This window comes from Humulus lupulus, chromosome 1 (genome assembly GCF_963169125.1).
Source record: "Humulus lupulus chromosome 1, drHumLupu1.1, whole genome shotgun sequence".
NCBI classification, from domain to species: Eukaryota; Viridiplantae; Streptophyta; class Magnoliopsida; order Rosales; family Cannabaceae; genus Humulus; species Humulus lupulus.
In genome coordinates, this window is record NC_084793.1 from 176,094,182 (window position 1) to 176,106,092 (window position 11,911).

Sequence of the window (11,911 nt, forward strand, 5' to 3'; positions counted from 1 at the left end):
TACACATTCATAACATATCATATTTCATAACATAACATAACACAAGCAATACACATATAGATTCTATCCTATTTTCCTTACCAAAGTTACCGGGATATGATGGACTGAGTTGGGACTTTTGGAACACTCCTAAAACCATATGAGAAAGAGTGAGTCTTGTGAAGAAGAAGAAATGAACATGAATAGGAAGACTAAACCATTGAGAAATATGCTTACCGAAACTTATGTGCTTAAGAACTTGGATTCCCTAACCAAAATAAGAATGAGGTTAGGGGACTGAGTAGAAGGCTTTGAGAAAGAAAATAACATGAAACAAATGAAATAGAGTTTCGGGTTTACCTCAAAGACTTGCAAGACCAATCTAACCACAACCGAAATACTAAAGAACCTTACTTCCCAAAGTGTTTGATAAGCTAAAGATGATTAAGCTTATGACTTTCCCACCCAAGTGTTTAACTCTCACACTCTCCTAGCACTTGCAGCTTCTGAACTTAGAGCAAAAGGTGAATAATGGCTGGGTACTAGGTCCTATTTATAGAGTTTGGGAATGAAAGTATCTTGATTTTACTTGAATAAAAATAATGGCTTTTTAGGTGAAAATCATTTGAATAATCGTTCAGCAGAGGCTGAAGACTCGTTCAAAAGATGCTGGACTTATGAAGAAGTTTGAATGGCTGAAAGGAAAAGAATTAAAAAATGTTTGAATTTATGCTGGAGGAGGCGATATATCGCCCCCTGTAGGCGATATATCGCCTGGGCTAGTATGCCCGAGGCGACCGTGCATCGTCTCGTGTTTTCCGTATCTACGTGCTGCGATATATCACCCCCTATAGCTGCGATATATCGGCACACGCTGAATAATTAAACACGAAATTACACATTTTTAGCTAAGTTTGAATGGAGTAAACAGCCTTGACTAAGCCCTCAACGTATTCAAAGCTGCTGACTGGCCCTATAACATTCAAACTTTACTCCTTATTAAATTTAATCCTAAAAAATACTTAATCCTTAATCACCATTCATAACATGTGCTTAAAATCCTATTGGTTGATATCTAAACCTTATAGTACAATAAATATAATCCTTAATATCAGTCACATTAATCAAACCTTAGGTTATACTTAATATTCTTAAACTATAGATTAAACTTAGAAAATCTACAAGTACTACTATGAGTGTCCAAATAATTCCCGGTCTGAACCAAAAATCCACAGTTACAAAGATAATACTAAACATACTATAATACTACTAAATAATTAGCTAAGTAAAGTTCTTGGACTCTACAAGTTTAACCTTTATTTTTACAAGTTTTTAATGAAGTTATGATCTTTTCACTTGTAAGTTCTATTAAGGATTAGGGTCTATGTGTAGTTTTCATTTATGGTCCAAAGTCTAGAGTAGTTGGGTCATTACAAAAACACTCAAAGAGAATCATCTGACGTAACTGGAAGTGATTTTGTGCCCACGATTTCAGAAACAATCGTAATAGAAACTGAATCTATTCCAACAACCTCTGGACAAACAGTGAAGGAGGGTCCAAAAATTATCACAGACTCAATTCAGAGAGAACCTTAAGCTAGAGTAAAAAATAATTACCCTACTGACCTCATTCTTGGCAACATTGAGGATAGTATGGCCACAAGAAGAAGGTATGTGAATCTTGTTCAATTTGTGTGTTTTACTTCATCATTTGAACCTAAAAATGTGAAAAAGGCTTTGTGTGATGAATCCTGGATTAAAGCAATGCAAGAAGAGTTGGAACAATTTTCTAGAAATGATGTTTGGACTCTTGTTCCTAGGCCTAATTACACCAATGTTATTGGCACCAAATGGACTTTTAAAAATAAAACTGATGAATTTGGTACAATAATTATAAATAAGGCTAGGTTGGTGACACAAGGTTACATGCAAGTAGAAGGGGTAGAGTTTGATGAAACCTTTGCCCCTGTTGCTAGACTGAGTCTATTAGGATATTGCTAGTTTTGGCTTGCATTGTTGGTTTTAAACTATACCAAATGGATGTCAAATCTACATTTTTGAATGGTATATTGAATGAAGAGGCATTTGTTGAACAACTTTCGAAGATCGACATTTTCCAAATCATGTTTTTCAACTCAAAAAGGCTCTCTATGGTTTAAAACAAGCTCCCAAAGCCTAGTATGAAAGGTTAACTCAATTTCTTGTTTTAAATGGTTATAGGAGAGGTGGATTTGATAGAACTTTGTTCATTAAAAACGTTGATTCTGATATTGTTATTGCTCAAATTTATGTCAATGATATTGTTTTTGGTTCCACTTCTAACACTCAAGTGCAGGAATTTTTCAAACAAATGAAAGATGAGTTTGAAATGAGCATGGTAGGGGAGTTAAATTACGTCCTAGGATTGCAAGTGAAATAGACAGAAGATGGAACCTTCATCTCTCAAAGTAAGTATGCCAAAAAGTTGGTCAAGAAATTTGGGATGGAGTCTGCTAAACATGCCAAAACACCGATGGGAACCACGATCAAACTGACCAAGGATGAAAATGGTGTAAAGGTAGATCCAACATTGTACATAAGCATGATTAGGAGTCTTCTATATCTCACAACTAGTTGACCTGACATTAGCTACAGTGTTGGGGTGTGTGCTCGGTATCAAGGGAATCCTATGGAATCCCATGTGACAGTTGTAAAGCGAATCATTTGCTATGTGAATGGTTCTCTTGAGTATGGAATTCGGTACTCAAAGGAAACAAACTCTAACATTGTTTGTTTCAGTGATGTCGATTGGGCAGGCAATGCAGATGATAGAAAAAGTACAAGTGGTGGACGTTTCTATCTAGGGAACAATCTGGTTTCCTGGCATAGCAAGAAACAAAATTAAATCTCCTTGTCAACTGCTGAGGCTGAGTACATAGCTGCAGAAAGTTGTTGTACTCAATTGTTGTGGATGAAACAAATGATGACAAATTATGAGTTTGGTTTTGACACTTTGACTATTTTTTGTGATAGTACTAGTGCAATTAATATCTCAAAAAATCTTGTTCAGCACTCTCGCACTAAACAAATTAACATACGTCATTATTTTATTAGGGAATTGTTGAAAATAAAACTTTGGTTTTAGAATATATTGAGACTGACAAACAAATTGCAGATATTTTCACAAAAGCCCTTGATACTGTCAGGTTTGATTCCCTCAGAAAATCCTTGGGGTTTGTACTAATTAAATATTGTTTGTATTGTGCCATATCCCTGTGCTAGAAAGTGTTACTCGATGTCTTCTTATTCTTGTCCAAATAAAAAGTCTCAAACATTATGACAAAAAGTATTTTTACTATTGTTAGACTTTATATTTAATATATATCATGCATATTTTTTTTTAAAAATTCAAAATAAATAGTCCCTCCAATTAATATTCTTCCAAATCAACATGTGTTTATAGTGTGTGAGCATATAATCCTTAAAATATATTTTTTGGCCCTATTTTAGAATAGAGCTACCTGCATTGTTGTGTGATTTCCATCGTTGAGTAAGTTGGAGCTATGTAGCTAAACCTATGTAGAAGGAACTTACTTGTAGTAGACAATAATGATTCTTGGAAGCTTGAATGTACTCTTGAAGTACCTTGAATTGATTGGGTGTGGCTCAATCTTCAAATTTTTGAAATTGTGGGAGTTAAGTTTTGAGATGGGAAATGGAAGATTAATGGTGAATATGGTGATTTGGTGAAGGAAATTAACTAAGAGTGGATGGAAATGAGTGGTATATGGTGAAATGAGAGAGTAGGGTCGGAGGTGTTGAAGCAAATTTGTGAGAAATGGGATAAAAAATGACTTGGGGGGTTTTAAAATGACAAGTGCTGAAATTGTACATTGGCTGCGGCTTGGGGTTATTGGTGGCCGCGACTGCTACTCTCTGTTCCCCAGGCCACGGCGTGGAATAGAGCTGGTCGCGACCACTGTGCATTTGGCCCAAAAAAAAATTTCACGATTCTATAATGCATAAAAAAATTAAAAACTAAAGTCTAAAGGAAAATTACAATGAAAAATAAAATAAAACAAAAATGTCTAAAAATAAAACAAAAGTAAAAGACATAAACTTTGCTAAGTTTAACGTCGCTAGCTCGACATAAGACATTTTCATACTTCATCAACATATTCTAGGTCAAAGAGGTGAATCACAGTAGCTTGTTCCTCTACAATAGACTCATAATAAGGCTTCAATCTCTGACCATTAACCTTGAGTATTTTTCCCGTTGATGGACTTGTAATTTCCACCGCTTCATGAGGATAATGGTGTACCGCTATGAAAGGTCCAACCCATTGGGGTTTTAACTTATCCGGAAAGAGTTCAAGATGAGAATGATACAATAATACTTTTTGTCCCACATCAAACGTCTTTCGAATAATTCTATTTTGATCATGAAAGGCTTTGGTCTTTTCTTTGTAAATCTTAGAGCTCTCATAAGCATCATTACGAATTTCCTCAAGTTCTTGAAATTACAACATTTTTTGTTGGCCTACATTATCCATCTCCATGTTACACTTTTTCATAGCCCACCAAGCCCTATGCTCTAATTCAACCGGTAAATGGTAAGGCTTTTCATACATCAACTGATACGGCGACATACCAAGTGGTGCTTTGTATGCCGTACGATATGCCCATAGAGCATCATTTATTTTTACACTCCAATCCGTCTTAGCTGGATTCACCATCTTTTCAAGGATAGACTTGACTTCTCTATTCGATACCTCAGCTTGGCCATTTTCTTATGGATGGTAGGCAATGGTTACTTTATGAGTCACTTATAGCGCTGAAATAAAGCTTCAATAGTTTTATTGTAGAAATGAGTACCACAGTTACTAATTATTGCCCTTGGAATGCCATATCTCACAAAGATATTCAATCTAATGAACATTGTTTTGGAATTATCCACTTTAATTGTTTTTGTTTCCACCTACTTGGACACATATCCACCGCTAAGAGAATATACTCAAAATTGAATGACGATGGAAATGCTCCCATAAAATCAATACCCCATACATCCAAAATCTAGATAATAAGTATGGGAGTTTGGGGCATTTGATCCCTAGCAGCCATGTTACCAACTCGTTCTCAAGAGTCACATGTCTTGCAATATGCATATGAATCTTTAAAGATTGTAGGCCAATAAAAACCATTGTCAAGTACTTTATGAGCTGCTATTTTTTGTCCAAAATGACCTCCACAAGCATGAGAATGTGAGAAGCAAGGATGGATTGAAATTCAGAATCGAGAACACACATTCGAATGACTTGATCAACGCAATGTTTCCATAAATAAGGCTCATCCCAAATGTAAAACTTAGCATCATGCCTAATCTTGTGTTTTTGAGCTTGTGTGAGGTTCCTGGTAACTCTTTAGTGGCCAAATAGTTAACAATATTAGCAAACCATGGAGTAACTTCTTTAAGAGCTAGGAGTTGTTCGTCGGGAAATTTTTCAGTTAATGGCAATTTATCTTCATCCCGTATAAGTCTACTTAAATGATCTGCCACCAAGTTTTCTGACCCTCTCTTGTCTTTTATTTCAAGATCAAATTCTTGAAGGAGTAAAATCCACTGAATAAGTATGGGCTTTGCTTCTTTCTTAGCTAGTAAATATTTAAGTGCTAGATGGTTAGTGTAAACAATAACTTTAGTTCCAATCAAGCAAGACCGAAACATTTCTAGCAAAGATGACCACTAAAAGCTCTTTCTTCATGGTAGGATAATCCAACTGAGCATCATTAAGAGTCTGAAAGCCATAGTATATAACATGAGGAACTATACCAACGCTTTGCCCAAGGACCACCCCTATTGTATAATCACTAGCATCACACATTATTTCAAATGGTAACTCTTAATTCGATGGTTGAATAATAGGCGTTGATGTCAAGGATTCCTTTAATTTTTTTAACGCAAGCAATAATTTATCATTAAATTCAAAGGCCACATCCTTTTGAAGAATATTTCATAATGGGGAAGCATTCTTTGAGAAATCCTTTATAAACAGCCTATAGAATCCTGCATGACCAAGAAAGAATCGTATTTCTTTTACACTTGATGGTGGTGGAAGAGAACGAATGAGATCAATTTTGGCCTTGTCCACTCCAAACCCTTTTTCCAAAATAACATGCCCCAACACAATACCTTGTTGCGCCATAAAGTGACACTTCTCCCAATTCAAAACAAGATTAGTGTCAATACATTGTTTAAGAACTAGAGTTACATTGTGGAGGCACTTATCAAAAGAATCACCATAGACACTAAAATCATCCATAAACACTTCTATGATGTTCTCTATGTAATATAAGAAAATACTAACCACACATCGTTGAAAAGTGGTGGGAGCATTGCATAATCCAAATGGTATTCAACAAAAAGAAAAGGTGTCAAATGGGCATGTAAATGTGGCCTTTTTTTGGTCTTTAGGAGCAATAACAATCTTATTATAACCTGAGTAACCATCAAGAAAGCAGTAATAAGAGTGTCCCGCTAATCTTTCAAGCATTTGATCGATGAATGGCAAAGGGAAGTGGTCTTTTCGAGTTGCAATGTTCAACTTTCTATAATCAGTAAAAACTCGCCAACATATTTGGACTCTAGTAAGCACTAACTCATTCTCATCATTCTTTACCACGGGGACGCCTGATTTCTTAGGAACTACTTGAAATGGACTCACTCACTTGCTATCTAAAATAGGGTAAATCACACCCACATTTAAGAGCTTCAATATCTCCTTTTCAACTACTTCCATCATAGGTGGATTTAACCTTCGCTATGATTCTCTAGAAAGCTTAGACCCCTCTTCAAGGAGAATATGGTACATGAACATGGTTGAGCTTATTCACATGATATCTGCTATGGTCCACCCTATGGTTGTTTTATATTCCTGAAGTACCCTTATCAAACGATCCTCTTGTACTTGGGTAAGGTGTGTGGTGATAATGATCAGTAATGTCTCTTTCTCGCCCAAGTAAACATATTTAAGATGCTCTGGTAATGGTTTTAATTCAAGCTTGGGGGGTGATTTAATAGATGGTTGAAGCTGCTCATGAGAAATGGGCAACTCTAAGAATGATACTTCTTTAGAAACCTCTCCACCACTATTAAGTGCAGCCACCTGTAATGACCCAACTATTTCTAAGACTTAGATCATTAAACCTACTAGACATAACTACTACTTTGAAGAGAACATACATGAGAAAAATTCATAACCTTATTGAAAACTTTAAAATAATATTTGTAATACATAAATGAGCTCATTGTTTTAAAAATAAAACATAACTTTAAATGAAATTGTTTACAAAGCTAAATGCGAAAAATACATAAAAACGTAATTTTAAGAGACTAAAGAAAATAACTTCATCCTCGAATCGACACGCAGCCCATCCACTCCATTCACCTCAACACACATGCCAAGCTTCCAAGAATCCTTCCGCCTTTGTATCTATTTTCCTGTATCAAACTAAAAGTAAAGGAGTGAGCCTAATGCCCAGCAAGGAAAACTACTAACAACATAAAACATAAATTATATCATAACCACATATATTATAAACATATGTCATATAATACTACAATGGCCATTATACTACTTGGGGCTTGTTAACTAGGCAAGTCATATGCCCAATAGATTTGTGGGGCTTGCTAGCTAAGCAAGTCATATGCCCATAAATTATTGGGGCTTGCTAGCTAAACAAGTCATATGCCCAAGGTCTATAAACATACTATACATAATGTTAACATACAACATAAGATAACATAACATATAACATAACATATCATATAAACATACAAGATCTATCCTATTTTCCTTACCAAAACCAGGATATTTGAGAACAAATGCGGGACTTGGAACACTCCTAAAACCAACAATAAGAATGGTGAGAATTTCTAAAGAGTAAAGAATAAATGTGGGAACTAAACCTTCAAGAAGAAACTTACCAAGAAAGATCCTTAAATTTCAAAAACTTAGTCAAAAACCAATATCAAAAGTTAGGATCTGAATAAAATGAACTAAAGAAAAACTAAGTAGTTTAAAGAACTGGACTTAGAGAATAGAAATACCTTAGTTAACCTTATGGATTGGTCTAACTTCAATACTGAAATACACTAATCCTCACTTCCCAAGTATTTTATAAAGCTTAAGAATGGCAAAGCTTTTTTTTCCCAACCCAAGTGTTTATCACTCTATGGTAGTACTAGCACCTTGGAGTCTCTGATCACAGCTTAAAGAATGAGGGGAAGGGCTGGGTACTAAGTCATATTTATAGAGGTAAGGAGTGAAACTAATCCCATTTTGATTTTAATAAAATAATGATTTTAAAATGAAAAGGAATTGAATTTTCATCAATCAGAGGCTGAAGACTCAGTCAAAACGTTCAAAGGTAGGTCTAAGTAGTTAAGGGTTAATTTTAAAATTAAAAACAAAAATAAAATAAAAATTACTAAGGGCGATATATCGGCTCTGCCCTATTCCCAAGCCTCCGTTCGTACGATCGTGCAACGTCAACGTATTTTCTGTATTCTTCGTCAGGCGATATATCGGCTCCTAGCTGCAAAATATCGGCATACATGAATATTTTAAACATGTAATTGCACTTTTTCAACATAATTAAGGTTGGATAACTGCTTTGACTGAGTCAAAATACGACCCTAGCAGTTTATGGTAGGTGCTAAGGCTGCTATTTCTTTATTTTATCATTAAAATACTTAATTCCTTAATTATCATGCTTATGATAAGTGTCATATTCCTATTGGCTCTATCTAAACCTTAGGTAATAATAAATATCATATTTATGACCAGCAATATTAATCAAACCTTATGTTATAATTAATATTCTTAAACTATAGGTTAAACTTATAAAATCCATAACTATTGCTAGGAGTTTCCAACTAAGTCCCGGTTTTAACCAAAATCCACGAAATCTAAAATACTACAACTACTACTAACTAGCTAACTAAGTAAATATTCTGGGACTCTACAATTCTCCCCTACTACAAAGAATTTCCTCCCCGAAATTTACTTACCAAACAATTCCGGATACCGAGCTTGCATGTCCTCCTCCAACTCCCACGTTGCCTCCCATTCAAAACTATTCTCCATAGGACTTTGACTATCAGAATAATGTTAGACCGTAATCCCTTCATCCCTCTATCTAGGATGCTAACCGGCTGTTCCTCATAACTCAAGTTTTTCTGGAGTGCTATCGTATCATACTTGGGGACGTGAGATGGGTCTGACACATATCTGCGCAGCATCGAGATGTGGAACACATTGTGACTATTTGCTAGTGCTAGTGGTAAGGCTAATCTATATGCAACTGCTCCCACTTTGTCCAATATCTCAAAATGACCTATAAACCCGGGACTAAGCTTTCCTTTCTTCTCGAACCGCTTCACACCTTTCATATGAGATATCCTTAAGAAGACTTTATCTCCGACTTTGAATTCCACATCACGTCGCTTGGCATCCGCATAACTTTTCTGACGACTCTGAGCAGCGAGCATACACTTTCTAATCAGCGCTACTGCATCCTGAGCCTCTCTAACAGCTTCAGGTCCAAGTAGTTGCCTTTCTCCTACCTCATCCCAATGTAACGGCGATCGACACCTCCTTCCATAAAGTAGCTCGTAAGGTGCCATCCTGATCGTTGACTGGTAGCTATTATTATAGGAGAATTCTATCAGCGGCAAGTACTTACTCCATGATCCTCTGAAATCAAGTACACAAGCGCGCAACATATCTTCTAAAATCTGTATGGTACGCTGGACTAACCATCTGTCTGAGGATGAAATGTTGTACTAAGACTTAACTTGGTACCAATGGCTTGCTGCAAGCTTCCCCAAAATCTCGATGTAAACACTGATCCTCTATCGGACACTATTGCCTTAGGGATTCCATGCAATCTTACTATTTCTGGAACATAAATGTCTGCATATTATTCTGCTGTATATGAAGTCTTGACAGGCAGAAAATGAGCTGACTTGGTTAATCTATCTATTACTACCCAAGCCGAGTCGTGCTGCTTATTCGTTCGAGGCAAACCCATCATGAAATCCATGGCTATGTCGTCCCATTTCCATTCTGGAATGTTAAGTGGTTGCAATAAGCCTGCAGGCCGCTGATGTCCTGCTTTCACTTGCTGGCATACCAAACATTTAGACACGTACTCCGATATATCCTTCTTCATTCCTGGCCACCAATACATTGCCTTAAGATCGTGAGCCATCTTGGTCGACCCTGGGTGAACTGAATATGGGGTATTGTGCGCTTCTTCTAAAATCTTCATCTTAATCCCTTGATCATTTGGCACGTATACCCGATCCTTATATCTCAATAAAACTTGACCTGATATTGAGAAATATGTGGCCTTCCTTTCTCTAACTGCATCCATATGTGCTACTAACATGGCCTCGTGCCCTTGCCCAATCCGTATATCTTTTAACAAACTTGACTAGATGGAAAAATTAGCCAGTTTACCAATGACTACTTTTATTCCAGCATTGATCAGCTCCTGCTGTAGCGACTTTTCTATTCCAGCTAATGATGCTAGACTTCCATAATTCTTTCTACTTAGCGCATCAGCAACTACGTTTTCCTTTCCTAGGTGGTATAAGATTTCGCAGTCATAATCCTTCACTAGCTCTAACCACCTGTGCTACCTCATGTTGAGTTCCTTCTGAGTGAAGAAATACTTTAAGCTTTTGTGGTCTGTATAAACTCACACTGTTCTCCATAAAGATAGTGACGCCAGATTTTCAACACAAAGACCACCGCTGCCAACTCCATATCGTGTGTTGGATAGCGTTGCTTGTATTCCTTTAGCTGCCTTGAGGCATAGGCTATCACCTTGTCATTCTGCATCAGCACACAACCCAACCCTTGCTTCGACGCATCACAGTAGACTACAAACTTGTCATTGGGTGTCGGTACACAAAGTACTGGTGCTGAGCATAGCTTATCCTTTAGCAACTGGAAACTCTCTTCACACTTATCATTCCAGTTGAACCTCTGCTGCTTCCCAGTCAGGTTGGTGAGTGGAGTGGCTATCTTAGAAAATCCTTCTACAAACCTCTGATAATAGCCTGCTAGTCCTAGAAAACTTCCTCCTTCAGACGCATTCTTTGGTCTTGGCCAATCCTTCACAGCCTCTACTTTAGATGGATCTACAACAATTTCGTCCTTGGATACTATGTGGCCAAGAAATGCTACTTGTGAAATCCAAAATTCGCACTTCTTGAACTTGGCGTAAAGTTAATGCTCCTTTAATCGTAACAAGATCAACCTTAAATGTTCCTCATGCTCGACTTTATCCTTTGAGTACACCAAGATATCGTCGATGAATACCACGATGAATTTATCTAAGTAGTCCTTAAAGACCCTATTCGCTAAGTCCATAAATGCGGCTGGAGCGTTGGTAAGACCGAAAGACATGACTAGAAACTCGTAATGCCCATAACGAGTTCTAAAAGTTGTCTTAGGAATGTCTTCTCCCTGTACCTTGAGCTGATGATACCCGGACCGTAGATCAATCTTTGAGAACATGGTCACTCCTTGGAATTGATCAAACAAGTCATCAATCTGGGGTAGTAGATACTTGTTCTAAATTGTCACCTTATTCAGCTCGCGGTAATCTATGCACATCCGCATACTCTCGTCCTTCTTCTTCACAAATAGAATCGGTGCTCCCCATGGCGAATGGCTTGGTCAAATGAAACCCAAGTCTAGGAGTTCTTGTAGCTGCGTCTTTAACTCCTTGAGTTTGGTAGGTGCCATCCAATATGGTGCCTTGGAGATAAGCTCGGTGCTTGGTACTAGCTCGATTGTGAAGTCAATTTCCAGAGTCAGCGGTAGCCCTGGTAAGTCGTCAGGAAATACTTCTGGAAATTCCTTTATGATATGAACGTCTC

At 37.0% G+C, this 11,911-nt stretch overlaps 1 protein-coding gene across 1 annotated transcript; it reads right to left on the reverse strand.

The window, feature by feature from the left end:
- Positions 1-4,118: 4,118 nt before the first annotated feature.
- On the reverse strand, positions 4,119-4,694 carry LOC133824931 (uncharacterized). Its single transcript, XM_062257949.1, has 2 exons — positions 4,610-4,694; positions 4,119-4,471 (listed from the first exon to the last, which is right to left on the reverse strand). The coding sequence occupies exons 1-2, from the start codon at positions 4,692-4,694 to the stop codon at positions 4,119-4,121; spliced, it is 438 nt and encodes a 145-aa protein (XP_062113933.1).
- Between the last annotated feature and the right edge of the window lie 7,217 nt (positions 4,695-11,911).